At 40.0% G+C, this 27,399-nt stretch overlaps 1 protein-coding gene across 4 annotated transcripts in view; it reads left to right on the top strand.

The window, feature by feature from the left end:
• LOC114448194 (RNA-binding motif, single-stranded-interacting protein 3-like) overlaps positions 1 to 26,664 on the top strand; it is a 90,409-nt gene extending 63,745 nt beyond the window's left edge. For 3 of the 4 annotated variants that reach the window (XM_028424971.1, XM_028424975.1, XM_028424974.1), the window contains 9 exons: positions 927 to 1,006; positions 9,397 to 9,503; positions 13,549 to 13,592; positions 16,972 to 17,068; positions 18,543 to 18,593; positions 24,377 to 24,493; positions 24,601 to 24,687; positions 25,153 to 25,277; positions 25,827 to 26,664. In XM_028424971.1, the coding sequence (XP_028280772.1) occupies positions 927 to 1,006; positions 9,397 to 9,503; positions 13,549 to 13,592; positions 16,972 to 17,068; positions 18,543 to 18,593; positions 24,377 to 24,493; positions 24,601 to 24,687; positions 25,153 to 25,277; positions 25,827 to 25,830 (712 nt within the window). In that variant the 3' untranslated portion in view covers positions 25,831 to 26,664. The remainder of the gene's footprint in view (positions 1 to 926; positions 1,007 to 9,396; positions 9,504 to 13,548; positions 13,593 to 16,971; positions 17,069 to 18,542; positions 18,594 to 24,376; positions 24,494 to 24,600; positions 24,688 to 25,152; positions 25,278 to 25,826) is intronic. The other variant, XM_028424972.1, reaches the window with a different exon arrangement.
• Positions 26,665 to 27,399: the final 735 nt, after the last annotated feature.

Raw genomic sequence — 27,399 nt, 5'->3', positions numbered from 1 at the left:
GATAAACACACATACACACTTTTACAATGGACACAAAACCCCAAAAGACCCACGTACATCCTGCTTTTGTCTTTATTGGGTTTGCCACCATTATTCACTCTTTGTGAATCTGTTTAGCATGTGTGGTAGAGTACCTTCTACTTTTGCATGTCTCCTGTCAATTAGCTGCATATTCTACATGCTGGACACACTTTAATCACATGTTGGACACAAAATAATGAAGATTTATAATCACTGCATGCTGGTTTGTGCTGTTTTAAATAATTGCTATAGGCAATATTATCTTTAGTTGACTCAGTGCCATGTAGAACCGAAGGACTTTTAGCTCTAATGATACAAAGACACGCTCCCGTATCCTTGGCCCCCTTACCCTTTGTGAGTGTGTGGTCATCTCATTTACATGGCAGAGTGTGCCAGTGATTAGAATGCAGTCTAGGTTTCATTCAGGGTCACTGACTATATGAAGAAAACCCAAGAACCACACATCCCAAACATACACACACAGCCTCTCTTTTCAGTCACCATTTTTCCTCTGCCACACACACACACACTTACACGCTGGCTTTTGCTTGCCAAGCAGGCAATTAGTCATTGAGCTGTGATTGGGTGAGCAGAGCTGAATAGGGGCAGACAAAGAGGACATGACACACAACAGATCAGACTGAATGGAGCTTTTAAACTGGGACAAAGGAGAGGAAACCCCATAGAAAACACAGACACTCAAACACACAGATATACACCGGCTTACCTTAGGCATTTTTCTCAGGGACACACAGACAACCAAACACAGATGCATTTGCAGACGTTTAATACATTTACAGCAATGTTGGACACATTTGCCACCGCCACTACAGCACCCTTTGTGCATAATAAAACATAAATGATCATTGTCCTGAAGTTCTGCTCCATCTTTCTCTCTGTTTCAGGATGGAGTCAACAGAGAAGTGTGATGTGGTGATTCAAAATTTCAATGGGAAATTTTTGAAAACTCCTCCAGGCATGACAGGTAGGTGAAGCCACTTTCACCTTTTTTTAGACTTTTACTTTTGCAGCTATCATGGTTTTCTTCATGAATGTTTTATCAGTTACTGTCATGCAATGGATATCTCCACAATGTAGCAGTGTTGACTCATGTCATTTTTTTGCCCTCTCTCTCTGTCTTTCTACCTCTTCAGACCTCCTTGAGTTGATTTAGTAGGAAGATCTGAGTGATTAATTCTCATTCTGTACAGGATGCAGATTGAGACACACACTTGCACAAGACACATGTACATACACAGACAGACGTCCCCTAAAGCAAACAATCTGCCTCTGATTGTCCCCCCAAATAAACACCAGGCAGGAACTTGTTGCCTGTTTTTTTTTAACACTCAATAGAAGACGGTGGAGAATGAATAGGTGAAGGAGGGAGATGGGATCAGGATGTAATTGAGGATGTTGTTGGATTTAAAAGTGTGGGAGAGAATATACACTGGAGGGAAGAGATGAAGATACAAAGATCGGATATAGATAAGAAAGAAATGAGATGTAGTACGCTGAAGAAAATGATGGTTGTCAGACAGAGGAACATGACTCATGTGTCCTGTATCCTCGCAGAGTGATTTGTGTGGTAAATACAACCCTGCTGGACTGCAGACCGGTAATTTTGCATAACGTTAAAAATGCCTTAATCTCTTTCAGTGCTGCTTTATGCAGCCAGACTATCATGTAAATAATTTTAAATGAATGATCTTTTGCACAAACTTGCAACATGGTTTTACATGCAGATATACTCCTGACAGGCTACTACAGAAATGCATTGCTTGCCTATTTTACATTATATCTTTGTGTATGTGTGTGAACATACAACATGTTAACCTCCTACACTGCTCAGTGAATCTGGGAGGATCTTTCCCTCTGTGTAGTGATTGATAAAAACACACACGTTGTGCTTTCTTGTCTAATGCATAAAGAAAAAACAACGCATCCCCAGTGTGAGGTTCTCTTATCAAAGGTTTGACCTATACAGTGTGTTACTGTATATGTGCATGCCACTGAATGATGTGCGGCTGTGTATTGCCTGTGTGGTCCTGATTAATACCACAGTCTGGATGGACAGACTGTGGTATCGACAGGCAACGGTAATATTTTACTGTCAAGCAGCAAGATGAATACTTGTGTTGATCACATGACTGGAGCTTCCATTAGCCCTATAGTTAACAGGAAGTCCATTGATCCACAGCTATCTGGCTGTGGCTTATGCATAGAGATAGAGTATCTAGATCAAATCTCTGGTTACACATACACGTATTGTCATTTTTCTCGTGTTTATTTACAACCACGACCTCCAGAGACCACTGCTCATATAAAGCTCTTTAGAGCTGTCCTGCAAATTCCAATCGGAGGTCCAAGTCAAGTAATCATGGTGATCAATGTGATGGATATACATGTTGGGTATACTGCATGTTTTAATTCTGTGTTCTCTGAGCATGCAGTTAAATAGTGTTCTGCCTCCATACTGTGAAGCAGTTAGTCAGCGCCAGCAGGAACTCTTCCTATTCAGGCATAAAGGTCACATATGTTCCACAGTTCCTCCATGACCATGTGGCTTTATGTATAAGCTCCATAGGAAAAAAATTCTTCTCATCGTGGCAGATTTATATGATCTACAACTGTTGACATCAAAGAAAAAATAAGTGATGTCTCTGTATTTGCTTTAAATGTTTCAATGAGAGTGGGAGACAAGCTTAAATAATGCCTGTGATCAAGACATTGAATTATAATGATTATTATTATTTTGCACATAAAAGGCAACTAGCTCTCCCCCTTCTGATCTTTTTCTGTTGTTTCCACCTTTGTCCCACATCTCTCTATCTCTCTGGTTAGTGTATTAGATTTAATTCCCATTTTTGTCCTGACCCACCATAATGGGAAGACAACCATGAACAAGAATGAAGTCCAAGTGAGCCAATTGCCTAAAGAGGAAATAAATTGTATTTGAGCTTCCTGATAATGGAGGAAAAGACCTGAACAGCACTGCACTACCACTGTGTAATTATGTGGTATTGTGTGACTGCATTGTCAGACTTGGTGTCAGCTAGTTGAACACATTTATTAGAATGTAGGACATTAGACACAATCCTTATATCATTTTAGAAATTGAGTGACTGACTGTGGGACTTCATTTGTCATAGTAACTATATAAAGAATCAGTTGACCTTTTAGTGGACAAGACACCAGTATTTCCTCTTATTTTATTTGCATGCTAACACTTGTTAAACACTGTGTTTAACAAGCAGAAATAAATGCAAAGAAGAATATTTGGCTCTAAAGGCACTGCATCGCCACTGATATTTAAATCAAAGTTTTCTTTTCTGAGGCTTGTACTTACTTAATGTTGTTGGAGTAGACACTTCAATTAAATATTTATTGGTATAAAATGCTAACAGCAACATGAATGCAGATTTTATAATATGTAGACTTTTTTTTCATTTTGATGGCAAATAGTGGGCTTCCTCTCATGTGAGATGGAGGCCTCCAGAGTGTACACTCTTCTCTCCCAGGGCTTTGTGCTCTTTGATGAGATTGTATCCCATTCAGTGTGCTCCTGGTCGCCTCATTAATCACATTTTGGATCCCATTTTTCCAACTGAATGATTTCCCATGTTGTTTGCTAATGGATTGGATTTTATTTTAAATGAAAATTTTCCCATTTAAGGGATTGACTTCCAGTTATATGATAGTCCCTTTATTGTGGGGATTTTACTTTCCTTTAGATTGGTGCTGCTTAGAGCTAAAAACCTGTAAGTCTCCTGCACTTAACCAGGTGGATATAGAGCTTCAGCCTCCCCCATAGTTTTTTTACTTCTTATTTTCTTCTTTTCACCACATCTGAGAATACATCTATTCGTTTGCTCTGCTGGAGTTTCAGCAGTTTTTTTGGTGCCCTACTGCAGTTTGCAGTATCCCACAGCTCCAATGACTGGTAACAGTATGTGATCTACTCTTCTCAGCACAAGCCACCCACCCACCCATAAACATGTCCTGTCAGTTAAATGTAAAATGCCACAGATTGAATTCCCCATTTCAACTCGATGAAGCACTATTTCTTTACATTCACCTACACACAGACAGTCTGACACACAGCTACCAACCTCTCTGTTGTTTTGGTGATATCTCTTGCTGTCCTCACACTTTTTATGTCTTATTTAAATAGAGACAGGATGCCACAGTGGATGGATTCAGTCCAAAAACCGCTGCGACTTTATTTGTTAAACTGTTTGCTAAAACAACTGCTGCAGGTCATAGCTAATGACTAGAAATATGCATGTGTCTTTTGTCCAGTGTTTTTTCTCTTTACACTTCAATTACTTACCCTTATCATTCAGCTCTTAGCTACAACTTATGTTATTTAAAGGAAGCACACAACTACACACACACAGAGAGAGAGAGAGAGAGAGAGAGAGACCATACTGTAGTAGATCAATGTGTGGGTGTTTGTTCAGTATTAGTTCACACATTCTTAAGAGCAGTGAAGCTTGAATCACCCTTGTTAAAAATAAGGGTTACATTTTAAGCTCAAGTGGCAGGATTAATGGTTTACAAATCTCAAAATGTCTTGTTATATTTTTTTCTATAAGAATTAAAGGACAACATATTTTTACAATCTAAATAGCCTTCAGAAGAACAGACTTTGAACATAACGAGGTTGTAGCTTTTATTTTTCCCATTTATTCAGTGTTTACTGAAAATTATAATCACTCTGAACTCTGTGTAGCCAAATGTTTGGTCTGCCAATGTTAATTAACTCCACATGCAGAAAAGTGACCGATTTTAACGGGGCTGACACAGCTGTACACAAATTCATCATGAATTCATCACTTTGTGTTACAGAGCTGCACGAGTGAGAACAGCTGGGGTCAAACTGACAATTAAAAATGTCCTTCTTCCTCTTAAAGCACTCTTGTGAAACAGCACAGATTGCAGAAATGGAAGTGCGAAAGCAGGCGGAACGATTCATGTGATACACCCATTTTAGTGTCCTTTTTCTGCAGGTAATCTTTGTCTCTGGGTGTGGCCCAGGAAAAAAATACAACATTTAAAAAAATTGCCCATGGACAGACAAATGATAAAAATATTTACAAGTGGTTTAGTCTGTGTCTCACAGTGCCGCAATCACTGGACTAAATTGGATCATCAGACATAGTTCTCACTCTTACTTAGACACCAACCCACAGGGTAACACAGTAGGACATCACCACAACAACTGAACTCCAGCTCCCTGTCCCTTAACCCCTTCACATTGGGTAATTAATTACAAAAACCCTTACAGAGGATATTCAATTGAGCTTTAACAGCTCAGATCAACAAAACACACATATTTTACATCTCATTTCTTTCTTAGGCCAAATTTGAGTAAAAATGTAAAAATCCACTGGGTATATGCTTTTTAATCGCCTCCTATTGTTTGTGGTTTCCATTTAAATCTGAGACCAAGCATCATGATAGTAAGACCCTCTTCACATAACCTGTGGGATTTTCCACTGTGTGTATGATGGAGAATATATGACCAGATTATATGAAGGTGGACGTGTGGCATGAGTGACTGCTCTGCATGTGTACAGGGTAAGCGACTGTGTGCAAGGAGTTGGACTGTGAGAGAGTGGCCTGGCTGTGGATTATTCGCTTGTTTAGCAGCTTATTTGTGGACATGTATGCGCTGATCAACTGGACAACTATGCTAAACACGTATGTGTGTGTGTGTGAGAGTAGCACGTTGGTGATGAGGCTGCTCCATCACAGTATCTTCTGATTGTGTGGTGACCATCTTAACCTCATTTATGACCTGTCATGTGGTTGCGATTGAATATTAAGTGAATCGCTTATATTTTTCTCTTTGCTACCACAGCATGACCTGAAGCTAAGACAACAGTATTTTTACAGCTGCAAAAATAGATTTGCAAATGTTGTCAGTAATATTGCTGACAGCGATCTACAGTTGAAGCCTTTCTCTGAAAGCTGCCCATTCCCAGAGTGGATATGAGGTTCTTTTCCTTAACAGCTTCCTTTGGTCTGCACCAAACATACAAGCTCATTTTATTATTATTCAAGCTCATTATAAAACTTGCAAAATAATCCTGTGTTGACATTTTAGGGCTTTTGTTTTTTTGTTCTTATCCTTTTTTGACATCCTAAGTAACCAGAATGCCACTTTGTGTCACAGTTTTCAATCACAGAAATTTCTCATATTATGTGGATGATGTACAATTATTTTCCAACCTAATCAAATATTTTGTTATTTTATGTCATTTGTGCTGCTGTTTAAACACTTAATCTCCTCTGTATTTAATGTGTTATTTTGGCAGAACTGTGAAATGCTATGACCGTATAATCTGGCATGTTAGATAATAATAATAATAATAATAATAATAATAAAAGGATTACACCCCAGGTACCAAAGAATGTGACAGCACTGTAGAAAAAAATATAAAAAAAAGAAAAGCAACACAACTTTCACTGTGACCGTTTACACACCTGTCTACCCAGATAAATATTGGACTCCTGCAGCCCTCTAAATTTGTGCTGCATCAAGGCAACCAAAGCACTCTGACAATATTGATGCATGCGACTGCGTAGGCATGTTTGTGCATGTAAACACTGGCATGTAGCTCTTGGCCGGTGTTTGATGAATGAGAGCCAATTCACAAGCTCAGACATAGAAACTACTCACAGCAACAGTGTTTTGAAAAAGATGAGATATTTTCATATCTCTCCAGGATTTCTCCAATTGTTTATATGCTGAATTGTCTTGTTCTTATGTTTGCTCATTGGGTACGAATATGAGCAGTACCAAGAGACTGAATGCTAGAATTAAGTCTGCCATTCCTCAATGGAGAGCTGTCATAGAAAAAGACATGAAATACATTTATTACACTTAACATTTTTTAACTCACAATTTGTGTCCTGTCTATGTGATGGTTTATAAAAATAAATACAAAGGACAACAACAACTGTTTTAGATCAGCTTGAGTTACTGCTCGTCTGTGTGTGGTGCTTTAGAGAAGAAGCAGAAAGAAAGTGTCCTGACTATAAACTTGACAAGTTGTCAGCCGTCGACAGTGTGGCTTTCTCTGTCTGTCACGCCAGTGAAACAAAACAGCAACAACACAACACCAGTGCAGCCTTTAAGTCTGTATCAAGAGTGTCTGTCAGTCCTCATGTCACATATTTTCTCATGCTTATAAAGTAGAAGTCATTTGTCACAGATACACACACACATCGATGAATTTGTAACTTGCAAGAAAAATATATGAAAACTCTCATAACCCTGATATATATGTGTATATATATATATATATATATATGGGTGGAAGAACACCCTAAAATATGACATATAAAATATGTTAATATTAAACCAGTATGGAACTAACTTGCCTAATCTTCCTAGTTCCCTCCTCAGGCACAGACAGTAAGACATAAAGGGAACACTTTGTTCCAGCCAGTACCATATATGGTTGCAATAAAAAGTACACTTTTCAAAAAGGTATGAACATTGATCTGTCCGTTACTTTGAACAAAAATAGATGCCTTTTTGTTGCCAATTTTAAGGGAAAAAAGCATTTTCTTAGTGTTGATGTAAACCTTTTTTGCGTGTGTCTCAGAGCAAGGCTCTTGTTTATCATGTGGTTACTGCAGACTTTGTTGGTCGTACATGCACACGCGCATACCTACAACTCAACACATCAGATGTATGTGAATACATGGAGCAGAGGGGGAGTGATAGAGAGAGAGATGATAACAGAGGCGAAGGATGCGAAGGATGATAACAGAGGCTTCCCTCCTGGCCTGTTGTTCAGAGAGAAATCAAGTTGAAGCAAAGTAATGACAAAGTACCCCTAAATGCAGCTATAATCACACAGCACAGTTTCTTCATCTGCTTCTCTTTGGAGTACCCATCCGGGGTCCCCAGGCATTCCATCTCGGTCTTTAAACCCTGGATGGTTTCCTTCACTGTGAACACCTCTTCTCATTTTTCAGTTTACTGAGAAATGAAGAAACATTTTACTTGTAGTAGGCGAGATGATTGCATAGTTTATTTTGGCTTTTATAATGTGTGAGTCAGTACCAGCATGGTAATATTGCAATTTGTTCATCGCGCTCTGTGTCTTTTAAGAACTTTGATCCTATGCTATCCACAGTGAGTTTTACATCATTGCTAATTAAATAGGACAAAAGTGGCAATAGCCTCTTTAAAGAAACATCAGTGACTAAAAACATGCCTTTGTGGGTGTATTAGAGTCATAAAGCAATTCATAAAAGTCTGTGTCTCAGTGGTGTCTTTATTCGTACTAAAACCATTTTCAAACAAGAACTCTTGGCTTCATGTTACTCTTTCACACATGTAACAGACAACAGGAGATAATTTATTCCAGATTTTAGCATTTGGCACAGGCTCTTTTTTGCATCAGCTCAATGGGACTTTATAAAACTCTCCACTCTTAGTTCAAGAGTGTAATCAGACTCAACCGGACATGACCTGCACGCTTACAAACAAACTTTGATGGGCTGCGGGGCATAGACATGGATGTAATCCTCCTGACAGTCTTCTTACTTTCTTACACTGGCTCCTCATCCCAAATCAAGTTCTAGATTGTTGTGATTACATTTATAGCCTTACATGGTCGGAAAGCTCCCAGAGGACTTACAGCAGCCACACCAGAAGGAATATGAGGTCTTCTAACCTGAGTTGATATATATTGCCTGGAAAACTAAAAGAAATATTCCCAGGAATAGTTGCAGTCAGTCCACCTATCCAATCATCAAGCCGTCCTTTCACCCTAAAATAAATGTACAGAAATCATTTTTCTTCAGGATAATCACATTCCAATCCAGCTACTTCCTTCTCTTTCAGGAGCCTGTAGGCTGTGTAGTACTACAGCCTATTAGGTTGAAGTTTGAAGTTTGGTGAACTTTTGCATGGGAGGTCACACTCAAGTTAATCCTATTTGTAATCAAGCCTTTATTCTTTCTTTGGTCCAGAAATGAACTATGTTGTCTTTGGAGCAATCATAATCGCAGTCTACTGGCCGGGGGTCAAACTGTGTTATTTAGTGTTTTAAGTATGCCTGTTTGCTTCACCATGCTTTGATGATTAGCCTTTGGCTTTGCTTCTACGTCAAGGCAGCTTTTGGGAACGCATGGTAGTAGGAGTTGTAGAGATGGTGCGATAACTGCTGTTGTTTAGATGGTTGGATTAGAGGGGTGGAAGAGAGATTGTTTTCAGGTGCAGCAGATTTATGTTTTTGTTTAAGCCACAGCATAACACTGTAGTATAATCTTTGTAACTTTTAACCTAATTTCTTCGTCTATTAAAAGGTTTAATCCATCTCGCTGCTTGTCCTTGTCTCCTTTTTGTAGCCCCTGCAGAGCCTTTACTCTGCAAGTTTGCTGACGGAGGCCAGAAGAAGAGGCAGACACAGGTCAAATATCCCCAGAATGGTCGACCATGGACACGGGAAGGAGAGGTGAGTCCTAAATTTGTAGCTTTTTTTTTTTACAGCAGTGAGTAAATGTAGGGCTAAATGCAGGGTATATTTTTCAGTCGGTTTGTTCCATGTGTTTTTTTTTTCCCTTTTGCTTTTCCACAAAAGAAAACGGCACATTTTCCAAGCAGAACTGTGCACTTGCAGACTTTGCAAAGAACACATACTCAGACATAATCTATAGAGTTAAAGGGTTTTCAGTGAGGTAGCATAAAAGACAACAACTGATAAAGTCCACAAACAGAGGACAGGAGGCAGATAATGATTTTTGAAGGACTGATTTTTATATCCATGTTGGACCATTAACTGATAAAATATTTTCCATCAACACAAGAGCTAGGTGAACATATTTTTGTGGGACACATTCTGCTTTACTTGCATCAGAAATCAGCTACTGTATGCTTCCAAACATTGTTTCCTGTGACATCTGTGGCGGTGTCTGCAGGGGATTGAGTTTAGGCAACAAAACTATGGTTAAGAAAATATCATGGTTTGATTTAAAAAACATTATGATGCAACAAGCCCATCCACCATTTTCTCGGCTACCATCTGGACCATTAAGACGTTTACATTCTTACTCACTTAGCTACTTACGCAGCAGTCATTTTAAATACCAAAATGTGGTCACTGCCTTCCCGGTGTGTATAAACTTAGACTGCTCTCATTCATCCAGGTCATAGTCATTTAAATCGAGACAACTGGACTCAAGGATTGTTTTTTGATGGCGTTCCCCCCACCCCCTGGAGAACTGAAGAACAACTGAAGAAGCCAATCAGGGGAGTGGCGAGGCATCTTCAAAAAACAATCCTTGAGTCCAGTTGCCTCGATTTAAACTGTCACAGTTACTACATCAAGTCTGTTGCACGTACAGTTTCAGTCTACAAGCCTATGCTACTTTCTAGTAGTATAACAAGTATAACAGTTGTCTCCTCACAAATGTTGGGGAAATAAGTCATCCTTTTAATAATATCTAGCTGACATCAGTTTCTTTTTCACATTTTTACACCAGAGTTTAAAATCTGAAAAGCTTGACAGGCCCCCCTGCAGGTTCATTATCAGCTTTCAATTCCACTAGCTTACTGTAAGCTGTATCAGAGATGCTGCTGACAGTATGAAAGCTGGCATATATAAAGATTGTTAAATTTAAAATATAAGGTTTCTGCAAGACCCCAGTGCCAAGTTGTTTTTCGCTTTTGTTGAAACTCCCACCTCCGGTCTGTCATCTTCAGAAGAAATGAAACCTTGTACAGAGGATTGAAAGCAGATTGACTGTTGCACAATGCATAGAGTTCAAAAGTTTTTAGTGTCGATACCAAAGCTTTAATTTGCAGAACAAGGAAAAGTGAATAATCATGTCGCCACCCACACACCAAGAGCAGTTTCCCAACGTTCACATTACACAGAGGTTGGGAAAGAGCAGAGTGATGAAGTGAAATGAAATGGAACCAGGCTGAAACTGTGCTGTGCAACAAGAGCACAACAAAAAAACAGGATGCTGTGGCGTATGTGTTTGACCTTCATGTGTGTCTGTGTGCAGCAGCTGAAGACACACACACAAGCTTTTATTTTTAAGAGCAAACATTAACACGCCCCATGCAGTGCTTAAACACTGTCTTAGTGTTTCTTTTCTGTGCTCTTTTTGTGAATCGTACTTGGAATAAACAGTCAGTGGTTTTAGAGAGATTCCTTACACATTTGTCAGCATTCCCGGTTCTGCCTCACTTGGCCCTGAAGCATCTCTTTAGAGGTCTGTGCATTTTGTTGGAGCCAGGTCTCTGAGTCCAGGCCGACTAATAGAGACATCTGGCCGCTGAGATGCTTTGAGGTGCCTCGCTGCACCCTCACACTCAGTCAACCGATCCTAATCTCCCAGAACCCCTCTGTCCTAAATGAGTCTGGCCTTGGGACAATGACATGAGCACATATTACACACACAATCACTCACACAAAGAACATTTGTCTAGAGAAACACACTTTGGCTTATTCACACCTATTTGTTTTAAACATAGTGACCTTTTGGAAAACTCATTTCAGGGTGAGTTTTTTTTAACAGATGGCTCCAGATGCTCTGCTGAGTTTTGCTCACTTTGTATGATGTGTGATAGGCTATTGAGGAATAAGCCAGCTTTGCTCACAGTGCAGTTTCTTTGTGCATTGTTAGGATACCAGATCCTGCAGAGCCCATCTGAGAGGATGGAGTTAAAAAATAAGCATGTGTTGAAACAATAGAACCTGTTGCAGCTTTCAAGTGTAGTAAAAGATCTTTTATTACTAATTAGTGTTGATGCTACACAAGCAACATTTTTGTGGTATTCACCATTTTGATTCCATGCATCCAGTTAGCAGTAAAAGAGCCCCTGTTGAAAGTCAGACCTCAGCTGCCATCATGGAAGGAATTCCTACACTCAGCATCCATTAGCAGAAAACAATTTCAGGCTCCCTGTAAGAAAAACTTATTTGTCTTTTATATAATCAATACTTTATTTGTCAAAACTAAATATAATAGCATTTTGACTTGTTTATTAAGAATAGAAAGATTTAACCTGTTTCACTCACTTACTTCTTATTCAAGGACGTCTGGTGAGCACCCCTGATCACTATCACACACCTGTGTAAGGCTGTGTTTTGTAGACATACAATTAGGGTGCAAAAGTTCAAGGGCAGGCCACCGACTCCTCACAGAGCTGACCTACACTGCATCTTCAGAAATGTTTTACTACAAAAAGATAATTTAAAAGCTCAGCTGGGAACCAGCACTGAATATAATATATTCTTTACAAGGTGAAAAAGTAGAATTCTTGTATACATGCTTAAATTCAAATGCATATTTGGGTGCTGGTATGAATACCTGTACTCGGGAATAACTAAATTTCACTATTTGATGTTATCAACGCTGAGGACTCATTTATATTAATTCTACTGAATTATTCGTCGTTGCTAAAAACAGTGATGGGCGGGGACTAAACAGAGTTCAGCATCAGGGCACCTTTTCATCTCATGCCTTGTGTTATATAGAGCAAGTACACTTGATTTGCGCAGGGCTGCAGATAGAAGGGGGATGTGATTGTGATGGAGAAAAATAAAGGTTAGTGTACTAAAACACTTGTTTGCTCTAAATTGTCAAGGGGCAGTCAAGTGGATGAAGATCTTATTGAAGGCTCAGCACAGATGTACTCCTTTGTGATAAAGGAAGGAAGAAAGAAAATATTTAGAGGGAAAAGTGTCGGTGATCAAAGCTTGACTGTCTTCTGATCGGTCATATAATGCAGCTGGAATGAAACTCTTAGTCTATTATATATACTGGGGATGGTCATACGGGAGCACTGTAGCTGGGAAGTGATACCGTGTGACACCTGCTTGTTATTTTATGAGCAACACTCCTCCAATGGTTCAGTGTTGAGTGGCATGTAATGGTCGATCTCCATTTAGTGAAATATAGTTCACTTTCCTTTGACACGGTTTGGTTTCCTCCGTAAGGTTAAAAATTTTTGCCATTTTAATTACATTTTAGGCCCACATCGAAATATGTGTGAAATTTATCCATTAAATAAAGAACCCCACTCTCATACTTTGTCTTTAATCAACTGGAATGCTGTGAGTTTTTTGAAGTGGGAACTTATTTTTGTGTCGTTATATCTCTGTTATGCAGTAGCACTCACACAGCAGTAGCGATTGCTCAATGTCCTTGTGGTTATTTTACTACATTTGTGAGTATTTGCAAAAAGATAAGCACAGTTAGAAGTGTCTTTTAAGCTCACACACAATTATGCAGTATCATTTTATTGTACATGAGTGTTTTTAAGAGGCTTATTTTTAGTTGAGTGTTGGTGAAATTTAAATAGAATCTTGTGTGTTTTTTATTGCTTAGCCTTCTTCTCCTCCTTGCATCTTCAATTTATTACATACAAGATATATCTAAGTCTGATTTAAAATCACATCAGAGTAAATACAAAATGAATAAACACATATTATTTAAAAGGCAAAGCAAGGATTTTAACCGCTGTGTTTCTTTCTTTACTATTTCTAGAGTGGTATGGCATTGACGTATGACCCCACAGCGATACAGAATGGGTAGGTGGAATGTTTTTTTCCCCTAAAACTTCACTTTTGATTCACTCGTATGCGATGTTCTTACTTCATCTCAAGTACACACAGTATAGAAGCCTGTACTAAAATGACACCTGCAAAGATGAACACACAATCAGACACATCAGCCAGCCACCGGCATGTACACAAGCGCTTGCATGCCAATGAGAAGGCCACACAGGTTGTTAACGCACACACACACACACACACACACACACACCTTATACTCTGGCTCTCGGCCTCTTTCTCACATCTGACTGATACAGATGGGGCATTTATTTATGCACCTATGCATGTAAGCTGTCAGACGTGTAGGTTTTGATTGCAGACAGGGAAGATGGGCGGTGTTGCAGTCCCGCTGTAAGACTTTCGTCAGCCGAGGCTATCTGCAGTGCTCCCAAGCTGAATACAGACAGCAGAGAGACTGCCTGTTTCAGGGGGAAATTGGAGATCGGTCCTGTCTGCTAGGAACGCTGCTGGTGATGCGATCCCATGAGGATGCTCCCCTCCAGCACTGTTCCTCTTCTTCTCCTCTAGTCGTCTCACTCTTTCCTCCACTTTGCATCCTTACTCATCCCTACCTTGCTTCTTCTCATCTTCAAATCATTCTTTCTTTTTCTATTCATTTGTTTTTTTCTGTTCCTTTCTTATTTCTAATTCCTGGTTCTTAATTCCAAACAGCTGCTTTTCCTGCTTGCCTTTTTCAGTCATCTCTGGTGTGTGTATGTGCTGTATTTTGTGTGTGTTCGTGCATGCATAAATACAGGCTCACACGCTAGCATCTGTGCGCTTGTGGTGTTTAAGCCCTATCTGACCTCTCTTCCGAGGTCATCTGGGCTTCTTCCGGCGAAGCACTAAATGACTGTGAAATGCTAATGCAGCTAATTAGAGAAGCGAAAAGCATGGAGGGAAGGGGGACTGAATAAAATAGAAGGCCGAACAGGGTCAAGAAGAGGGCAAAGGCAAAAATAAAGTCAGCCCAAGGAGATGGGAATGGTACGAATCAATTACACGTTGCTCCAAGCTTGCGGACAGCTGGTTTTTAGGGTCTGATGCCAGTCTTAAGTTATTGGAAACATGTGTCCCTGCAGCCAGACAGCTACGGCTTATAGCCTGCCTGTATCATTGAGATGCTTTCACTTTCTCATTGTTTCTGTTTTTCTCCTATCTGGTCTGATCTGCTGTCCTTTTGTTTCTCTCTATCTTTGTGACCTCTCAGTGTGCTGTCTCTCCTGCCCACACACACACACACATACAGAATGTATATAATTTAGCATGCTCCTCCACATTTCTCTGCTGAAAAGTCACTATGGTCAGCACTAAATCATTCACTAATTGTTCAGGGCCAAGTCCTGACAGGGCTTTTAGATCACACCAGGGATTCAGAGAGGTTTTAAATGCAATCCTGTCGTAATGTTTTGTTCGCAATTACATGTTTAGTGCATTGTTTAAACAGCCATGCTGGAGTCCCCATTGACAGTGAGCTGCTCGGGGCTAATAGCCTCCATCAATAACCTTGGATCTGTCCTCTGCCCACTACTTCTCTCTCTCTCAATACACATCACTGTAATGAAAAATACAATAAACACAATCAGAGGACCGTATTGAATAACCCAGCTGCCTTCCCTCATTTGTATTCATCAATGACAGTAATACAGTATCTCTAATGCAAGTCATACATTAATTGTGCAGTGCAAAAGATGAATCCATACCACTGCATTTTGTGTGTGTGTTATGGTCACTTTGACAAACAAGTTCCAGTTTGTTTTCCAAACTCTTCATGTGGTGGTTTGCAAACAAAGACACAGTAATATAGCTCAATAAATACATGCTGAAGGTGCAGAAATTTACATATCGATGGCCAAAGCAAAACCTCCTATCTGCAGGATTTTCCTAAGGAACCAATATAATTTGTTGATATGTGTTATTACATATTAGTGATATAAGCCATGAATAGTGTATTATATATATCTTGTATACCTTATACTTTAGCCATCATTATGTACAAGCAAATTTATTTCAAAAGTTGGATAAGTGCAAAAAAAAAAAATGTACCGGTATCTTCAACCTGGACGTGAACCAGAGCAAAACCTGCTAGTAATTAATAAGTTCTCTGTTTGTTTGGGGTTTTTTTTTGTCTGGTTCCACAGAACTGAACCATGTTAGGCTTTGGAGAGTTACTGTTCTCTCTTCATTCTTTATCTACAACTACTACTTAGCCTTTAGCACACCAAGTAGAGCATAAAAATCCGAGGGGGAGGCTGGATGTCTGTGTGTGTGTGTGTGTAAAGCACAATTACGCTCTGCAGTTTATCACAGGCACTTGGAAACCAACTGCATGCACAAGCCCTACACTGCAGTATAGTTTAAGAATATCTGAAGAGTTTGCATCTCTCAGCCGAGGTTCAATAAGTGGTCACTGACCGAGCAAATGTAATGTGGAACAGAAGGTGCAGTAACACAACAGGTGAGCACCTCGGGAACCTATTTCATCCTTGAAATGAGATGTGTGCTTGTGTCACAGCAGAGCACCGATTCCTCTAAGTCTTCCTTCCTGTGTCTGACTGGCTGTAAAGCCCCACTGTCATCTCTGTATACTGCACAGATCTTAAAATAAAATACAGCACATGACTAATGTATAATCCAATACAACCTTTGGACATTATGTTTTGTTTTTTTTTAAATCTCCCTAACTAAGAAGCACTTTTGTGGCAGCCACCTTTTATCCAATCATGGCTGTTAGAGATAGATGGGCGAGGGCTCCTCTCTCTGCCTCTGCCTCTCTCTTACCCTCCCCTCCCTCGCTCCATTATTCAGTCAACAGACACTTTGGGATCGATCGGGCACAGCAACACGGCCTGGCGGATGAAACATGTCCTCTCTAGGTACACAATGATAAATAAAGCACTGCAAGCCACAGCATTCTACCGCTGGTGGGTTGAGGGGGTGAGATGAAAAAAAATGGAGTAAACTTAGAAGGGCAAACAACGGTGCAGAGAGAGGAGTAAACAGAGTGTAAAATGCAGATGTTACAGATGCAGCTGTCTTGGAAATAAGGGCATAAAGGGCAGTAGCGAAATATTTTACTTATTTACACACTATAGTGATGATGTATTGCTATGCACAGCAGTAAAGCAGTAACAAGATACACCGATGTCAAGTCTCATAACAAGACAGCCTTGATGACATCTGATTCATTGTGTCAGCTGTGTCTTGATGTATACCAGGTAGAATATGAAAAGCTTATTTTCACCCTTGCATGTTGCTAATATATTGCTTACATTGTATGTGCCCATTGTGACTAATGTCTATGCTCCTGGCTCACTTTTCTAGAAGCTTACCTGGTTCTTGTATGCATCCATAGGTTCTACTCTTCGCCATACAGCATCTCCACCAATAGGATGATTGCTCAGACGTCAATCACACCCTTCATTGCTGCCTCTCCTGTCTCCACATATCAGGTGGGTGGGACCCCCTCAAATGCTATGAGGCCAAGGGCTTTATCATTGTTCCGGAAAGCCACAGAAGAAAGCTTTTATACAGCTGTTGATCTGTGGTTTCAAAGTAGCCAATAAGTCTGCTGACGTTTCTCCAGTTTCAGGTTACAATTGTGTTTTTATGTTTGCCCACGTAAACCTCAGAGTTATATATTGAGAAACAACAATCTTTCTTTGTTTTATAAGAACCCAGAATAAAGATTTTTAGACAGTTATAGGCAATGGCTCCAGCTGAAATGTTTGAGTAAAATCATATTGGTAAAGAGTTTATACATTTTTGGTAATTTAGATGGAAAGAATGAACCAAAAAGAGAAAGTTAAACACAGAAATAAAGTTATCATTTCATGCCATTGAAGACAATTCTTAGTATAACACAGGCTTGTGTTGCAGCACTCCTTCCATTGATCTTTCATTCTTGGGTACAAATGTTCTTTTTATCCCTCTCTTCGTCTTATCCCGTCGCTTCCACACACATACTCCCCACCAAGTCATGTCAAAGCTGCTTGGCGATGTCGCTATGCTACTTTGAGTGCTTGACTCACAACTTGATCCTCAGTTTGTCAAACACATAGATGTTAAAACAAACACCGGTCCACCCCCACAGCTTTTGTTCGTATGACATACGGATGTAAATGAAAAAGACAGATGCAAAGACACACCTTCAGCCGAGCAGAATTCCCAGTCACATCCCGTTTTCTGAGCAAAACACAAGGTGACAAAATTAACTTGGGTAGCATTACTTTAAGTCCTCACAGACACAAATAGGTGACATAGACATGCACAAATGTCATCACCATACACATGCATGCTATGGCCTGCATGTGACGAGGCAGTCTTCTGGGACTTGTTCCTCCTCATGTCGGGGCTGGGCAGTGGGCAGCAGGAGATGAAAGAAGTGATTTGTGGCCAAGACAGGCTTTGATGATGAAACCCTCACTGTGAAGCTGTAATTGTTAGACTGTTTTGCTCTCTGTGGTCTTCATATCCTCTTATAATTACAACAAAACATACTGTATAGTGGACCCTCAGTTACTGCAGTCTTATTCTCCAAGACATGCTGCCGGAGGGACTGAGGCTCTGAAATAGGCTTGTAAAGACTTGAGCTAATGATTAATTTTCTTTCTTCTTGTCTTTGGATTTCTCATTTTCACTCACTTCCCGTCATTCTGTCTTCCAATTGTCCTTCTTTATGTTCTTCTCTTCCTCAATTCTTTACCCACTTGTAACATTCTTTTTGATCTTCCTTTTCCTCTCATCTCTTCCTGACCTCCCTTCTGCATCCTCCTACTCATGCCTATATCCACCTTCTTTAATTACTTCATTTTTTTATGTCCTTCCCTTTGTCCTCTGCATCTCTCCTATGTCTGTTTACTTCATCATTTCTGGTCACCACCATTCTTTTCTTCTGCTTCTGCTTCTTCATCTTCTCCGCCATAGGTCCAGAGTACGTCTTGGATGCCACATCAACAGTATGTTATGCAACCTACAGTAAGTTTTTAAATCAGCATTTCCTTTGTTTTTATGCCATTGTTAGTATTTCCCCATGGAGCAATAGTTTTTGATTTCTATTTTTTTTCAATTCATTCCTTTCTGTGATTCCTGCCAGTCTTCTCTGGATTTATCCGCATTTGTTCCTGTCTTTGTATAGCTCTATAAAAAAGTTCCAATAAGCACCGTTTTCAGGTCAGACCAGGAAACAAAATTGTAACACAGCATCTCATCCATACTCTGCTGAATCAGCCTGCAAAAAGCCTCTGTGCAGGAGAGCTCAGCGGAGTTTAATTCAAAACCCATTATAGAAGGTTGCCCCCTGCTGGTGTGAGGTGACACTTCAGGTACAGAGACTGGCAGTGATACACATTAAAGTCTTGCAACTTTTCACGCACTGAATACAGTGATAGAGATATTATATGCACAGGAGAGTATAGGCAGGGTCAACACACTGCAGTGATACTCATGATGTTCATCTGGACTAAAGGACTTTCTGATCTCTTTCTATCCAAGCACACATAAGTTTGATGGAAACACCCACACATGATGAATACACATGTACAGCCACTATATTATTGACTTAAGTGTAGGTGAGCAGTCAGTATGCACAATACACACCAACAGATTCAGCCTTCTGTTCTCCTACTCTCACAGACACAAACACAACCTTGACGGCAACTTTCAGCTTTTCTTTACTTTTACCCCAGGGCTGCACAAAGCTATCGACAAAGTCTGCACAAAGCCTCCACTGATGTCTGTCTGACTTTCTTTAACTTCACCGGCACACAAAAGTGCTGCTCTGTTTGTCCACTTCTCTATACATCAAGGTCAATATATTAGAAAATCATTGGCAGAATGGATTTATGGTACAGTAACCTTGGAGTTGTTAAGGATGAACATAAACTTGAATCACGCCTTTAAACATGTATTCACATGTTCATTATCATGTGTAGTATTAGTACCTGTTGTGAAAAGTTGATCAAAACAGCAGTACGGATTTTAGTGGCCATCATGGCTGAAGCCTTCAGTCGTGTCACGTTATCAGGACAGACGTTCCACAATAGGGTATTTGTAATGCAGGAATGCTATTTACCGTATAGTAGAGCTCCTGTCCTGCAGGTATTTTAGAGCAAATAAAGTTGGCCTCACTTACAAGACAGAGTTTTATCATCCAGATTTCTATAACTTGGTTTGCTGCCAACAACAAGGTTTTATACTAGTGAAATTCAGTTGTGCTGCACTGACACTGTCAGTTGCATACAGGCAGCGCAGATATAATGTATCAGCCATGCACCGTGGAATCCGTCATCTAACATTAAAAAAAATAAAGTAAAATGTTTCCTCCTCCCTGTGGTTCTCCTCTTCCTATCTGTCTTCCTCTTTGTGCCTATTTGGCAAATCCTAAACACATTCTGTTGTCATATCTGATTAAAATTATGTCTGTGAGAGAGGATAATACCCTTCTGTAAATGTGTTTTCAGACAAATGTCCCATCTAATTATTTGGCAGGCCGCTTGATATGACTTCCTAAGACTTGGGAGAAGACAGAGAGAAAGCTAGAAGAGAGAAAGAGGCATTGGAGAAAGAGAAAATAAATAAATAAAGGAGAAAACTCAGTGGATTTGACAGAGGGAGGACAGCAGAGAGAGGGAAAGAAGGGATTACAAAGAATAAATCGAGAACAAAGAGAAGAAAACAACTGCTGCAAAAGCATGTCTGGGCTGCGCGCGCCTTTTCCACAGACTTGTCTATGCATAGTTGAAGTCCCTGTTAGACAACAAAGACGAAGGCTAGTCATTGTATTTTCTGGATACAGAAGAGCTTGGCAAATTAAAGCTGCATCGGGGAGGGAGCCTGAGAGAGACACAGCAGCGTAATTCTGTTCCTATGGCAGCAGAGGCTTCCTCACTGCTCTACTGCAGTTAATGACTCGTAACTTTGATTAATGGTGTGCGCTCATTGACACATTTAGGTTGATGCACACGCCTCCGCTAATCACTCAGCCAACGGTACATCATATAGTTTGAGATTTCTACACGCCCGTGGCACCAAAATTGGAAGGTTGTTGTGTACATCACTAACAAGAAATGTAGGAACTCAAGAAATGATGGCTCTAATTAAGAGATTAGAATAAAAAACTGTGCCATGTGGTTTGACTGGCACATATACAAGAGTGGAAGCACACTCACATTAAAACACACCTTTACACACAGCAGAGTGCCTTAAGGACTGTGTGTTTCCGAGCTTTGGTGGAATGCCCAGATTACTTGAACTCCCTGTCTTTACATCTTAATTAGTGAGAGGAGGTCTTTGTGCATAATTACTCACAAATCCCCTTACAGGAAATGAATGCATTACCCGAACCACATGGCAAGAAAGACAAGGAAGGCTGGGGAGGGCTGTAATAAGACATCCAAAGAATTAGGATTTTAGATCTTCCTGAGTTAAATTGCCATGTTAAAAGCCATTTTGAGGAGACAAAAAAAGGTGAAACCGCCGGAAGAAAGCACAGTTTGGTAGATATCTGAGTCTGTGAATACTGCACAACACTCACTTTCTGTTTTTAATGCTGAGATCCTCTGTGTGCAGAACTGTCATCCATGCCTGCCTGTGGGGCATTTTCACAAACTGCATCTTCTTGTGTTTTTGTTGCATGCAGTCCTGTGAGCTCCCCTGTAAGCTTAAAAGAAGGAAATAGGGTGTGGTTTCACCAGCACAGGAGAACAAATAATGTCAGTTCACATTCTTTCTTTGCATGCTGACACACTGAGAGCTCCCATCACATGAGCAGCAGTTAGTGCTTTTCAAATAAACAGGTGTCATTATCACTAATGCTGTGTTTGATTCAGCACAGTGCCTGCAGCCAGTCAGCTTTACTCGAGTAAGTGAAAGGGGTGAGGCCAAAGTTGGAACAGTTTACTGTCTCTTTTATAGCTCACCCCAGGAAAAGGCCCGATGACTGAAAGCATTAACACATACACGCATCTACAGCGTACAATTACACTCATCTCAGACCCTCCAAAGCACAATGTCCACATGCAGAGATAGCAGGTTTAACACTTGTACAGCTATAAATCAGCACAGACAGTTAGTCAGTGAGGGCTTCCTCTTCCTTTGTGCAGCTTTCTCTGTCTGCATTTAAACCTGCTGTGAGATCGGATGAAGTGAGAGAAAGAGTAAAGAGGATGAGAAGTCATTAAGAGAGAGAAGGTATTATTTAGATGGATGAAAAGCTCGGGTATTAGCTGGAATCTGGCTGGTAAATTTACCTTCCGGCGCCAAAGCTTTGTCTGCCGATCTGTTGATGCATCTATGTGTGGGTGCTTCTCAGTGTGTGTGTGTGTGTGTGTGTGTGTATACTGTACATTCAGTTATGGTGCTATAGACAGTGTTTACAGAGCATTCCTGATAACCATGCTGCTGTGTTCTTCAAACACATCTCCCCATGAAGACAGCAGTCAGGAGGAAGTGCACTGCACCGCTGTTAACGGCGCTTACTGTTTGTACTGTGTGTGTGTGTAACTTAAAGATTCTCGACTGTGACAGACTCTATATGCATTCAAAAGGAGCACTTCAAATAGCTACGTATCATTACCTTGAGTGTGTGTTTACTTCTGTGGGTTGGTCTTATGAAACCTCACAGCTTCAGAGCTGTTGACTGCCATACAGCTGTGTCTGTGCCTAAAATACCAAAACCTAATACCCGTTTTTGTCTAACATCCTGCCTCGACACGCAGCTGTAGAGGTGCCGGCTGCTCTCCAGAGCAACACTGACACATATCAACTGATGTTGTCTGTGCTCATGGGAAGTGTGGTTAAACAGCCATCACAAATAAACAGTGTTTACTGCCACGGGGATGTTGCCTGGCTTCACACGGCACACAGAGTGAGGAGTCTCCTATTAAATCCTTTCAGAGCTGTTGAGGCTGTACTGGAAAAGTAGAGTCTGGTGCATCAAGGTGTTATTCGGCATCAAAGAATTCCCTTCACATCAGGGAGATTTACAGTAAAAGGCTTTCTGCCCCATTCAAAAACATGTTCTGTCAGGTGGAAAGCCGGCTGTCTGGTTGCGTCGGCATGTACAAAGAGAGACTGTTTGTAGTCATCGAATTTGAAACTACTTTTTTGGCTGCATATCTTAAAAAGTTTCTTATGAAACCAGCATTTCTCTATTGCAGCTAACACACAGATATGTTGCTGTAATAAGTCATTCTGTGTACCTTCTCAGTTTTGTTGACCTCTTTACATCCACATGTTTCCTTTCAGAAAATTATTTAGACCTTAAATTCAGTATTGTCAAAGTCCCTTAGGCAGCGGTTACAGCTTCACATCTTCTTGAGTAAGTCTTTAAGGCTTTGCGAAACCTGGATTTGAGCAGTTCATCCCATTCTTTCTGGCACATCCGCTCATGTTCTGTCAGATTGGAGGGGAAGCCTCTGTGAACTGCCATCTTCGGCTCTCTCCACAGATGTTCCACGGGGTTTAAGTCTGAGCTTTGGCTGAGCTACTCGAGCACAGTCAGAAACTTGTCCCGAAGCCACTCCAGTGCTGTGTTGTCTTTATGCTTCGGGTCACTGTCGTGCTGAGGGGTGAACCTCCACCTCTGTTTTTAGACTGCTGCGCTCTAGAGGAGGTTTGCTTGAGGGTATATAAATGTTACCCTCAAGCAAAACTGAAGCAAACAGAAATTCAGCTGAATAGTTTTGATTCTGTTTATGGATGTTTAATGAATTTGGATCTATCGTCATTATTAGAGGTTGTTGAATGCAAAACAAAAAACAGAATCTATTCAAAATAAATTCATACTGATGAAAAATACATTGCTTATAGCGCTTACATCTCAAGTTATATATAATTTGTTTGGTAGTTTTTCTGTGTGGTGAACTGGTTTATTTTTGCAGCATCAGACCTAGAAGCAAGCTGCCTTTGAAAAATGTCATCTATCTATCATCTATCCTCACGGTGCTCCAAAGATCTTTTATAAAACAGACTTCTCACTCTCTCCTGATCACCCGCATCGCTCTGTGTTTGTGTGTGTATGTAGTAGCGTGAATAGTTGAAGCAGTGAGAGCTCTTACCGTAATACATGCTCTTTAAACAACACACGTGTTTTTGAGCCATGCAAACAAACCGGACAGACAGCTGAATGCTGCAGACCGAGAGACAGAGGACTGTAGCCTGACGCCCGACTGAGAGGTTAGACTGCATGTGGATGGAGAGTGAAGGTGTCTGCTGTGTTCTCGATTATGATGCCAGTGCTCTGGCTCGTTAGTTAGCTACCATCCATCAATGGCTTGCTGACTAACATAAAACCAAAGTAGTGCTTGCATGCTGTCAGCTTGTTTTATGAGTTAAAACACACAGTAAAAATCGGGATTTCCTTTTTTTATCATCCATTTACCAGCCTCTCTCCTCACTTGATGCCCAAGCCTGCCCCATGACACAGACTTGACTAGTTGCCCATAGCTGGTTATGGGTATGCTGAAACTACACACTGTCAGTTTTAACTTCAAAATGTGTTCTTTGATTATTTCAGTACCTCAAACAGAGACATGCAGCCCTGGGGGACACCCGCTAAAAAGCAGCCTACATTAAGAGAATTTTAAATTTGTTGTTTTTCGGGAAAGTGGAATAAAATCGATTAAAAACCATGAATCTGGTTTTATGTGAAAAAATCTGGAGATTTTATTTTGTATTATTTATTCCACTTATTATTGTCACTTAACACTTATTCACTGGGAATAACCTGGCTGCTCATTCATGCTTCCTTCCTGCCTCAGGGTGCTGTGATCACCCCAGCCGCGGCCATAGAGCCCAGTTTGTCTCTTCATCCATCCAGTGTCATGGCTCCTCTCACCCAGCAGATGAACCACCTGTCTCTGGGCCCAACAGGCGCTGTGAGTCTCACATTGCTCTGCATCCATGTGTTTATCTTTTAAGTAGAATATTCTTATATTTAATATAATGTGTGTGTGTGTGTGTATCCTCTCCCACTGTTTTGCAGTACATGCCTACTGCAGCAGCTGCTCCTATGCAAGGAACCTACATTCCCCAGTACACTGCAGTGCCTGCCTCTGCCATCACAGTGGATGTAAGGACAAAAACTGTGTTTACAGATATGTAATATAGATATAATACAAGTAGGTTAAAATATTGTATTTACACAAAACATTCAAATGTCCATATGGCTCTCATATTTGACAGTAAGTGTTGCAGCTACTTTTTTGATATATATATATATATATATATATATATATATATATATCACTTTAACAAAAAATACAGGCAAGCAGGCAGAACAAATAATTTATAGCACATTCCCCTATCCTAACAGTTTCACAAGTGCTTCCTAAAATTAGAGTTAAAAGGAGCCTGCCTGAAGCACTTGGACTTGTCACCTTTAAATATTGCATGAAGATGTTTTTTTTTCTTTAGTAAACTGTTTTGATAATCTAATCTGTACTCCAGTGTCTGGTGGAATAAAAGAGTGTATATTTAGACATAGAAAGTTGGATTTGATGTGTGACCTTCTTTCTTTGATGGGGTTTCTGCTCAGGGTGTGGTGACAGACCAATCTCCACAGTCAGCTGCCCCCTCCTCGCAGGATGCCAGCGGGCAGCAGCCTTTGTCAGTGGAGAACACAGCAGATCATGCCACAGCCTACACTTACCAGCAGACTAAGTGAGTTTTTTATTATTATTATTTTCAACCATGTTTGGCTATTAAGGTTTAGATTTGGAAACAGATCCTATTACAACATCCGCCATATGGACGTAAACTCTCCTTGCCTCTACATGCAATTATTCAGATAACCACAAGAGGGTGCATTACAGCAATACACAAAAACTGTTGTAAAGCTAATCTGAGGTTATTAGTAGGCTCCAGCAGTCAGAGGCATTCAGATAAATTGCTCATAAATATCTTTGTAATGAACAAAAGTGCCAACATACCACTGGCTGTTTTTTAATAGATGTACATGTGCATAATTAATGTGCTGTGATAGATAGAGAGTATGCACATTACACCACACTTTTATGGTCATAAAATCATGTCCGCTTTATGAAACACAACCCTCCTTTCTCTCCCTCTCTGTCCTTGTGTCTTGTATCTCTGCTTCTGCAATAACCTGCTAGTGTTTTTGTTTTTTGTAGCTGTACAATTTTGCTTTCAAATCAGCAACATTATTCACACTTTTCTTCCCTTTACCCTTAATTTTTTTGTCTCCTTTAGATAACACCTGGTAGGAACCATTGCTGCATTGCCTTTTGAAGGACTGCACTAAGGCGCTGAAGACACAGACAGAATTAAAATGAAACAGGACATAAAAAACCACACAGAGGTGACATGGACAACACTGAGGGGAGAATGCTTCCACTGTGCACAGGCACCAAATAAAAGACAAAAAAAAATGAAGAAAAAAACTATTATCTTTCTTACCTGGTTGAACCAAGAAAAAGACATGATGGTGATGCTGAACTAGAGGAGAATCAAATCAAACGCAGTCTGCAACTTTGAGTTTTATCATTTACGTCACCTTGAGACTGGACTTTGCCTCCAAAGGAGAAAGACTGAACTCTAAACTCTTCAACTGTACAGAAAAAAAGAACATTTGAATGTGCAGGTAGATTTTCTGACTTTTTTTTAATTAAAAAAAATAGAAGGAAGTGAAGTCTAGAAAAAAAAACGGGCTGTCTTCCTTTGATATTAAGCTACATTATTTTCATTCTTTTTATTATTTGAGTAGTTTTCTAGAATTAATGTTTTCATAAATCTTTATTGCCTTAATTTTCTCAATCTTTGGGGAAAAAAAGTTTCCATAGTGTTGAATTCTTGAAAAAAAAAAAAGAGAGAGATTAAACGTGTTGAGAGTGGTGACACAAAGCTATCTGTACAGGATTTAAAAAAAAAAAAAGGTTGTTTTTGTATGAAGGGAATTGATAAATTATGTGGTGCAGCGCAGCAGATTTTGGTCGGTCAGGAAAAAAAAGAAAACGTGGAAAGGGTTAATCCACTGCTTCCTGGACAGTTTATTTGAATCATGAGATTAAAGTTCTGTTTCACATTTGTACTTTTTTAAAGTTTGTTTTGCTTTGCCTGCTTTGCTTGTCTCACTGCAAAAAAAAAACAAAAGAAAAAAACAAAAATAGAATTTCATTTCTGACAAAAAAAAACAGGAAAAAAGACGCTAGGATTTTTAAATGTGCAAAAAGCAATAGTTTTAGTGAAACGGTTGACAGTTTCTTGAGTCTTTCTTAACTGTTAAACGAACGCAGCCTGCAGGTGGCAGATTTTATACCAAAGATGAAGAAACTAGGTAGTGAAGTGTCACTTTTTCTTTATTTTTGTTCCGCGTTTAAACATTTCTTTCCTCCTTGTCCTGCTGTTGGTGTAAGAGATGATTTCCTCAGTGAGCATAAAGTAGGTTTTTAACACTATTGCCTCAACCGGATGAGCCGCTGCGATGGATGAGTTTAAAAGTGCCACTGTGGAATACTTGGTGTGTGCTTATTGCACCAATCAAAAGCTGAGATTGCTGCTACAGATTCGAACCACACCCCAGCAAACTAACCGTCTCTCTGTGTCTTTCCAAACACAACAAATGTGAGCAGGCCGATGATCTCTGTAAGAAGAAAGGGCATTTGTGTAGGACAAAAATCATTTCTGCTTATTATACACTTCTAAAATGATACATTTCGTGCTGCCTATTTTGTCGTCTTTTGTTTGTTTAATTGATTATGATGTGTGAGCTGCTAAACACTTTTCAGTATTGGAGATTGCGGTCATCATTGTGTTGGGTAACTGT

This window comes from Parambassis ranga, chromosome 16, assembly GCF_900634625.1.
Source record: "Parambassis ranga chromosome 16, fParRan2.1, whole genome shotgun sequence".
Lineage (NCBI taxonomy): Eukaryota > Metazoa > Chordata > Actinopteri > Ambassidae > Parambassis > Parambassis ranga.
This window is presented reverse-complemented; position numbering and strand designations above follow the sequence as displayed.